The sequence below is a fragment of the Manacus vitellinus genome, unplaced genomic scaffold (assembly GCF_001715985.3).
Source record: "Manacus vitellinus isolate BGI_N305 unplaced genomic scaffold, ASM171598v3 scaffold_2_pilon, whole genome shotgun sequence".
NCBI lineage: Eukaryota > Metazoa > Chordata > Aves > Passeriformes > Pipridae > Manacus > Manacus vitellinus.
Window position 1 is genome coordinate 3,721,342 of NW_021940208.1, and position 9,602 is coordinate 3,730,943.

The following is a 9,602-nucleotide window of genomic DNA, read 5'->3' on the forward strand; positions in this document are numbered from 1 at the left end:
TCTAGGCTTGGACTCATAAGAAGAAATCTTGAGCCTCTTTCCACTGCCATCTGCTGTTGCAGCATCCTTAAACACTGGGAAGAACTTTTGGGATGTGCTTTAGTAACTTGCAGGGTAGGACAGTGAAAAGATGGTAATTTAGGGTCTCCAGAGCTGGACTCCCTAGTCTTATGTCAGGCAAGTCTTTGAACCTGTGCCTAGGTTTCCTCAACTGTAAGTAGTGAAAAAAACCAAACCAACAAACCAATGCTGAGTGGAAAAAGCTTCTTTGTAAAGGGAATGTACCTGTACAGACTTGCTGCTTGCTGTTTTCTTTGGTCAGCCTGCAGTCTGAGTACACCCATGCCCTTGCAGGAGAGCCTGTACCTCATTTATACCCTGCTCAGCTGCAGAAGCAGCTTGTTTGATTTCAAATACTCTTCTCCTTCCCATCCCTCAACGGGAAATGCATTTGATTAGAAGGTGCAGAACTTAGGGTAGAGACTGAGAAACTAAAAAGGTTTACCTATATGATTTGTAATGGTGATCCATGCTAAAAATAGTAGGTAAGGGACAAGGTGGCAAAAGTAAACGCCCTCATACTTCCCCAAGTTTCCTGAAATTAATGAGCAGGTACATAATTATTTCGTAGAAGAGATATGAAGGCACACAAAGATTACAGCTCAAATTCCAAAGGTGTTTTTTCCATCTATCCCAAACATGGTTTCTGTTGGCTGCCTTAGGAAGGTCCTGCCTGAATTTGGTGGTCTGTGTGGATGCCCCACTGAGGTACCTATTGTGAGACTAGGGGACTGTGAAGTTAGAGAAGCCTTTCAGTCACACATGAAACACTTCTAGCCTTGAATTCAACAATGATCAACAACACATAGTGAGTAAAATACATAGGAACTAAGTGAGCACAAAATGATACATTCCCACAATACTCTTCTAACTTACAGCAACGTCTGCCTCTCAGGTTTCCTAAGGCAGAAGTGCTGTCTTTATAACCTGAAAGTGCTTTAGATACTAGTATTGATACAATTTGTTCCTTGCATGCTGAGACACAAAACTCTTCTGAACAAACACTGACTCTGGGGCTTAAGTAGGTGCAATAAAAATGAGGTGAGGCCTCAAACACAGGAATGCAAAAATGTCCACCTTGCAGCTGAAGTAATGAACCAAGTAACACCTCCCTGTCACCAGTCACAATGTGAATGATGCACATTCATTTTATGCCTCAAAAGAAAAAATAAAAAGTCGCAGCAGGTACTTTTAGGTCTGCATCTGGTTCTACAAGTGTGATGGTGCATCCTCTCCGGCCCCTTTGAGTTGCACTATGACCTTAAAAACACTCATTTGCAACAAAATGTCAGTTTTTCAGGCTGAGGACATCCTGTGCTACCAGATTCCCACACCCTTCTGCAAGACCTGACATAACAACTTGCAGCAACACATCCAAGATTTCTCTATTCAATGACCCTAAATGCAGCTGTTTTGGGTGAGGGATATGGAAGACCCCAAAACAAGGGAAAGACACTGCCAGGAATCTGCCACTAGCAGTCTTTAACTTGAAAAATCTTACAGGAAAACTGGGACCTGCTACCAACCTCTCAGGATGGTGCCCTCCCCCCAATTCAAGGCTGTCACAGATCCAAATGGGCTCAAAGACAAGGCGCCCATATGGCATTTGAAATTTTTCAATGAAAATTTGGCCTTTCTCCAGACAGTCTCATCAGGTAATAAGCTGGAATGGACATGGACTCCAGGGCTGCTCTTGTGATGAAAAGACAATAGTGCAACATTAAAACACTCCAGTTTACCTGTACTCGATAAAGTGAGATCTATTCAATACTCACACATTTACAAAAGTTTTTATTGCACATCCTCGAGTTAATTTACAATAAAATAAAGTAACTGCAAGCTTTGATTTTCCCCATTTCTGTGGTACAAACATCTGCAAATAAACACAACTCATCTTAGCAAGACATATGCCAATAGGTGTACAAACAATTTAGTTCTTAAATAGCTCTTTTATCCTGCTGGATCCTTCCCGGAAGTTTAACAGAAGTAATTAAAAAGAACACAGCATTGAAATATCTTTTTTCTAGTATTTTGGCTTATTGGAAAAAGGGGTCCTTGCTTGGAAGAACAACTCAGGAGACCAGCCAGTTGGCCTTTCCAATATACCTCCTGAATAATTTCCACTTGAAAGGCGATTCTTGCATTCTGAAGGGGAAAAAGTTTCCAGGACTGTATCTTTCAAAAACAAGGCATTGGTGACACCTGCAGATAAAGGAGTTCTTACAATACTAGTTGTGTCCCCAGGGCTTAGTCTCTCATTTTGGGCAAGATTTTCATAATCTTCACTGTTCTCTCTGCTTTCAGGAACAGGGTCCCTGCCAGTGTGCCCACAGGTGGATTGCAAGTCAGTAGCCCAGCACATTCTTTTTAAATTTAAAGGCACAGTTGGATTATGCCTTTTGTTTGAAGAGGGAGGGATCCACTCCTCAAAGTTGGCAGGCAGTTGGCTGTTAAGGAACTGCTGTGAAGCAGAGCTACTACTTTCTTTGTCTTCCCTGCTACTTGGCCTCCCACGTTTCACTAACCTGCCAGTAAGCTGCTGCAGCAGAGTGTTTTGAAAGGAAGACCTAGATCTCTTGCATTTGGAATGCACTTTAGTGGGATTTTTAGGGGTGAAGAGGGTGACAAAAGAACTTCTTTCCCCCCCTGGCCACACTTTCTGCAGAGGTTTTGTCACAGGAGTCGACTGTGAATAAGGAACAAAGTCTTGAGCACTAACTGAACTGCATTCTGAGTCATGAAAGGAGCAAGCTATGGGCGTACTGTGCTTACTAAAAGCACGAGGGGACCTGTGTAGGGATGAGCTCAGTTTTGAACTGTTACAAGGAACACCTCCAGGACAAAGCACCAGTTCAGGAGCTGTGACCTTCTCTGTCAAAGTATCTTCCTGTATTAAAGAATTACATGATTTATTTAGAAATTCTACAGGTTTTGATACCTCTCTTGCACTTGCATCAAAGAGATCAGCAGAAGCATTGTAGCTGCCTTCAGGGAAGACACTGTTCCATTGCACTTCCCGCCTTCTAACACTTTTGAAGGTATTATCTGACAGTATTGTCAATGGTCTTAATTCTCTTTTATATATCCTACTTGTATTGTGCGGAGTTGGTGGACCAGAGTCCCAGGCTCCTGTGAATGTAAGATCTGGTTTTTGGCTTGCTGTAGAAGAATAATTTTCTTTATTTTCACAAGCAGCTAAACAGCTATCATGTGCAGAATGCACACACGTAGCTGCCTTGCTCCTTTTTAAACAGGAGGTTTCTCCATGCAGACTAATAAAAGACCAAGATGAATCTGAAGTGTCACTATCTGCTTCTTTGGATTGCACACATCTGCTCTCAAAAACAGAAGGCTCTGATGTAACTGGTGAGGACAGTGACGTAAGAGGTAGATGGGGATTAGATATAAAGCAAGGTGATCCACATTCCTTAATGGTTGAAGAAAATACACCAGAGGAAGACTCACATTGTGGCACCTTAGCACTTGGAGGATTTGTCTGAAGACAAGCCAACAGTGTGTTCTCCCAACTATCCCAACTATCATTCTCTGCTGGTGGTAAGAACCTCCCCGAGATGCTCCTTGGTAAATCACCAGCCACTGGGGTTTGCCTCGAACATGATTTGTTAAGATTTACACTCAACTTTCTATGTTCAAGAAGGGCATATCTGCCTGCATCAAGGCTGGGTGATGTTACAATATCCTTGCTGTCTTCTATTCTGGCTAACAAATCATTTAGGCTTTCCGAGAACGGGAGCTCTTCCCAAAGCATAGAGCCCACCTGAGACACTCCAGCTACGGTTACATGATTAGGAGCTGAGGCGCCTTTCTTGTAAACAAAGGAGTTGTGGAATTTTTCTGGGTAACAATAATTTCTACTGTTAGTCTTCAGGCAAATGTGTTTTACCTCAGATTCCAAGGGATGTTGTAACAACCTGGAACAGTTTCCTTGCGAACATTCACTCCTTGGAGAGGGTACTCTCTCCAATTTACCAGTTACAGAGATACTGTCAATCCAACTAAGCTGAGAACTTAATTCATTATCCTTCTCTTTATCTCCTTCCTTCACGGAAGAGCTGCAAAACTGTGAATCCCAAGGAGTTTGATTGCTGAGGCTTACACTGCACAATTCTGCAGAGACGGTCCTCGCCTCTTCTTCATGCTGTTCACTCACCAGCTTTCCCACTTCCAGAGTGGGAAAGTCTTCCGCTGTTACCCAAGCAACAGATGAAGTCAGGCTGAAGGATTGTTGCCAGGACCCTAAAAAACTTTCTCTGCCACTAGACTGAACAAAACAGGAGTTTCTGTTCAGGCTAGACAAGCTGCTGAGCTCACTGAGAGGTTCATCCATTGGAGCTGATGATGCATCAGGTAAATACGAGGTGTTATTACCACTCCTGAGTTTTGCCGACTGCAAGAGATGATCTAAGTAGCTGATAACAGTAAAGCCAGTAACAGCAGCATTTGGCAGGAAGATCTGGCAAGCTGTAAGGTTTTTCGTACTTCTATTAGTTCTGGAACAGTTTTGCAAGATGCTGCTGGCAGCAGAACACCCTCCATCTTCCCTTGCACAACCCTGGGGGGAAAACAAAAAACCAACCAACTTAGAAAAAAAAAATTAACGTGCCTTTTAAGTCAGGCTTAAATTTAGGTCTCACTTTTTCTCAGGATCTGCAGGGAAGAGAATACAAAACAGTCTGTCACACAAAGCAGTCCCTGGGAAATAAGCACTGGCAAGAGCTATAAGGGGCATCACAGTGAGAGGTTCTTTGCTTGTTGCAATTACACAAAATTTTGGAGCTGGAAAAACAACCAAGAATTGTAAGAAAGGACTTCACAGAAAACTTTTTCCTCTCTTTAGGGCACTGGATGCTTCCGGACTTCCTCCAATGCAGTTCAGTGCCAACAGCTCACTGCCTCAGGCCAATGCTTTTATCCAGAAGGCACTGGGCAGCACTTGAAGCAAAGCACTCTTGTGCCAGATACTTGACTTGGCAGCTCAGCTATCAAAGCCAGCATGATATTTTCTATGCACTACCCCTGTGAAAGGGAAATAAGCTATAATCTTTATCTTCTCAGATTTTTATGGAGAGTACTGTTTCAGAGGAGCTTCAGCTACAATACTTTATAAAACCTGCTTCTCTCTACACAGAAACGACAGATGAAAAATTACATTTAAAACAGAGGGAATTATCTAATATTTTAAGTGGATAAACCCTTTCTCATCTACCCCTCAAGGTCTGGCAAAGCCAGAGGCCAAAAAGCAAAAATAGTTATCTCTAACAACCCTCCTCCTCCCTGAATCTGTGTAAGGGTTGAGGCTGAAGGCTGTTAGCCAAGGACAACACCCTTCCAAGGCAAGTCTTAAAAAAGTGTGGTAAGCTGATTGAGTTTTATCTGAGAGGGCACAACTGTAGGCATAGCTGAACACAACTACACAGAAATGTCTACAAACAAGGGCTGAGCAAATGGTCTTTGAATGTGTGTTCAACCATTTGATATGGCTGTTGATATGTAAGATTTGTAAAGGCATCAGGCACAGAGACATGGTGAAGGGTTCCAGGCAAGTAAAGTTAATCCATTAACTCCTCCAACTTCCATTAATTAAGATGCTGTGCATTAGGAAAATCTAAACTCAGATACAAATCTCATGATACCTGTGGGAGAGGAAAAACCCCTGCCAGGTAGTGTTTAGTTGACAGATTTAATAAAATGAATGACTCACACCAGCACCACTTGAAGAGAACTCAGAAGACTGTTTCTGTGGAAGGATTACTAAGAACTAATATTTCAAAGTCTGTTAAGCACATAGAAGAGCCACACACGCAGATACTGTACTTTATCAACAATCTGAAACATGCTCTTAAATCCAAAAATATTAAAAGGGTGCAGGGGGATGCGTTTCTCCTTACATTTCAGACACTAGGAGACCACACAGCATGGGAAAGGTAGGGCAGTGCTTGGAAAGACAGTCTTGTTTCTTGCTCAAACTGTATATGGTTTTTTACAGACTCCAAGCTGTTACTGATATGCACAGGAGCTGGCACTGCTCAGGCTCTCTGAAAAGCACCCTGACAAGCTGTCAAGCTGACTGCTGCCATTCAAGATGACTTTTGGATGTGACTCATCTGAAATAACACAGGAATCTTGGGGAAAAGAAGCAGAAACCTTCTCATGTCCTAGCCTTAAATCTTCTCAAATTCCCAAGAGATGTACATGATTCATTGATAACTCAGTCTATACTCCTTATTGGCTACAAAACCTGTTGAAAAAAAGTCATTAAAAGAGAGTAACATGGATTAAAATTACCTTCAATCCAAATATAAATCTTTTTCCAATGAAACAAGTTTCCACTGCTTGAACTAATAATCCTGTAGGTGCCTCTGCATTTGTTTCTCCCGACAGCTGACTGAAGTCTTGAATATACCTTGAGTAAAAACATACAGAAGTACTGGACTGACAGAGAAAGCCCTACATAGTATTTGAGCTGTACTATAGTGCTAAAGAGGACACATATTAAGGAGAAAATTTTGTGGTAGTTTAAACTAAACATGGAATGAAAACAGGAACCTATGAATTCGACTGCTTAGTTCACTCAAATTGTTAGTGAAATAGAAGCAAACAAAACAACCACTCTGAGTAGGTTTAATACACTCACAATTTTTGAGTGTTCCTTGCGTGGTTGTGATTTTTTGATGAACACAGTGACTGTACAAGGCTGTCAGTATTCTGCTATTGCTTACACATCCTTCCTACCCAGACCTCTACAGCACAGCAGCATCCATACACGGAAAAAACTGCTTTTCATGGCTGACAGCAGTACAGCAGTGCAGGGCAGAATGCCTGCCATGAGTATGTTATTTATGCTGCTAATATGGGATTAAAAAAGCATTCGTCTTTGAGCCAGTGATAAAACAAGGCACTGAAAAATAACAGACTAGAGAAAGAAGCAGGGAACGCATCTGAATATCCTATCCCAGCAGTTCCACATTTCAGAAAATCTGAAGCCTACAATGTGCACTGTCAGAGAAAAAAAATAAAATCAAATTTCAGCATTTTCTCAAGGTGATTGGTACTAAGGAAATGCTGGAGCACTTCAGCAGCTTCTTCTCACTCGTTTCCCCACCATCTAGGCTCATCTCAATTTTTTTAGGCTAAATAAAAAAGCAGCAGCTATATGGTCAGACAGAATCCATTCCTTACCTCTGCAGATTTTCTGCGGTGACCCCAAAGAATGGATCTAAGCAACTTCCAAAAACAGTGATGTCAAACAAATCACTAGTGTCAGCAATCTTTAGGGACAATCTATATCTGTAGCTTGCATCTTTAGCTTCACCTGAGCAGCCACATTTTAGACAATTAAACCTGACAAAAGACAGTAAAAGGATAAAAAAGATTGAATACGTGACCTTCTGTTAATTACTGCTGAGGTAAGAGGTTACCTGCTGTAGTACTACTACAATGTATCAAATATTCCATCAAAAGCTGTAAGATGTTTTTTCTTCTTCCGTACTTCTTGAGGCATTAATCTTACCAAAGGCTCAGAGCAAGGTGTCTGTATCATGACAGAATGCCTCTGGCTACTTTTACTAATGTATTAAATGCTACCCTCTTGTGAAATTGGAGAGTCAGTGGGCTTTGAGTGACTGTTGGAGTGTAATTTTCAATTCCCTGCACTCTGATTTTTCAAGTTTCATTCTGGGTTGGGATTTTTCATCCTGCAGCATTAGTATAAATATCTAGGTTTAAAAAAAATCATCAGGACCCAGCACTGTTACCTTGTACTTCAGCATTTGAAACAAGAGATATCCCTGCTTTACAAAGTCAGCTCCTTCCACTCAGAGCTGACATTCATTGATTTACTGTTCTTCACCCAACACTGCAATTAGAAAGGAAAGCCCACACATTTCTGGACACACAGTCAGCGGAAGAGTCATACAGGACTACCTGGTGGGTTGAACATATAGAATGAGATGAAAAAAAATCAAATCAGAATTTCAGTTAGAGGGGCTTTCACAATGCTTTCCAACTTAAGAACAGCATAGAGGGACTGGACAGACTGTAGGGGATGCACTTGGAAGCCATTAACACACATCATTTATTTTGCTAATCTGTCCTTTGATATTGCATGGCACTAAATGCAATAGAATCCTCGGTCCACAATGATCTCCAAGCTGCTACTGGAATACAAAGAGATTCAAATAGTGATAAGCAACATAAATATCTGAAACCAGCACTTTTTTCTACAACAGCTGGATTTTCACCAATTTCCTTCAACTTGTGTTCAGCTAACAGAGATTCCCAAGTTAATGGAAAACAGTTAATGATCCCCAAAACAGGACATACCTCCTAGAATCCAGTATCAGCCTAGATAAGCAGTTTTGACAGGCAGGATAGATGAAGCATGAATTCTGGATGGAAATCACAGAGGCAGCCAAAAGTCCCTTCACACTACTCATGTTCTCACAGCATCACCTGAAATGAGTAAGTCAAAATGATTTGAAGAGTTTTCATTTTATGAGATGTTAATATTAACTGCTTTTAGTTGGGTTGCTTGAACACTTTGAAAAGCAGCCCTCAGGAAAAAAATGACCATTGTTTGAATAATAACTCAATTAAAGTAACATCTATTATTACCCCTAATTAACTCTTTAAAAAGAGGAAAAAAAAAAAAGGATGAAGCTATGTAATAAGAAGGAAGCGTTCACGGCGTTGCACACTACTGCAGATAGATCATACAAATTCTCATTCGTATTTAGGGAATCTTTAGTCTAACTAACCTTGAATGCAGCACTACGGCAAATCATTTTCTGATTTATTTCGCTAATTTAGAGTGAAGTCACAACATGGGGTTAAAAACTGAAATGATTCTACACTTGTAATTCTGCAAGCACTGGTCTTCAACTCAGAACTAGAGAAACAAAGCTTACGGTTTTTTTTTACCTGCACTTTTAAAAGACATTAGAAAAAACCAAAAACGCATCCCAAAAAGCAAAACACACTGCAAATATTCCATTGAAATACGAGGGATATAACGCAGCGTGTAAGTGCTCACGCAGGTTCTGGCAAGGGCAAAGAGACTCAAGATCTGTAGCTCTATTCCTCTTTGGAAGAAATACAAAACTCGTTGTCTCGACACAAGTTAAAAGAGCACAGTACAAACAAATCTGGTTTACTTTAATTTTTTGTAATAAACAAAGCAACCCAAACCTCAGCGCTCGGCCGGGGAACCACGAGCCCTCCAGGTGCTCCCGCCGCGCTCGCTGCCTCTCGGCAGCCCGGCTCTCTCCGCGGCTCCGCCGGTGCCTGGTGGCCGCTCTAGTGATGACCTGCCGCTCGTTCTCTCTCCCCCGAGGAAAAGCAAAGGCACGAGTCGCTAACACGTCTCACACCCAGTTTTCCCCCCTGAGGCTCCCTGCACCGGCGGAGGGGTGGGGCGGAGCCGGGGCTACGCTCAGTGCCCCCTACTCGCCCCGGCACTGAGGCCACGGCGGAAGGGCGGAAGTGCGGGCTGCTGCGGGCCCCTGGTAGGGGCGGGACGAGGC

At 42.1% G+C, this 9,602-nt stretch overlaps 1 protein-coding gene across 1 annotated transcript; it reads right to left on the minus strand.

Annotated features, from left to right (window-relative positions):
- Positions 1-1,850: 1,850 nt before the first annotated feature.
- Positions 1,851-9,379, minus strand: DDIAS (DNA damage induced apoptosis suppressor). Its single transcript, XM_018070902.2, has 5 exons — positions 9,268-9,379; positions 8,404-8,532; positions 7,261-7,422; positions 6,367-6,484; positions 1,851-4,633 (listed from the first exon to the last, which is right to left on the minus strand). Exons 2-5 carry the CDS (start codon positions 8,514-8,516, stop codon positions 2,084-2,086), a joined length of 2,943 nt encoding a protein of 980 aa, XP_017926391.1. The 5' UTR covers positions 8,517-8,532; positions 9,268-9,379; the 3' UTR covers positions 1,851-2,083.
- Positions 9,380-9,602: the final 223 nt, after the last annotated feature.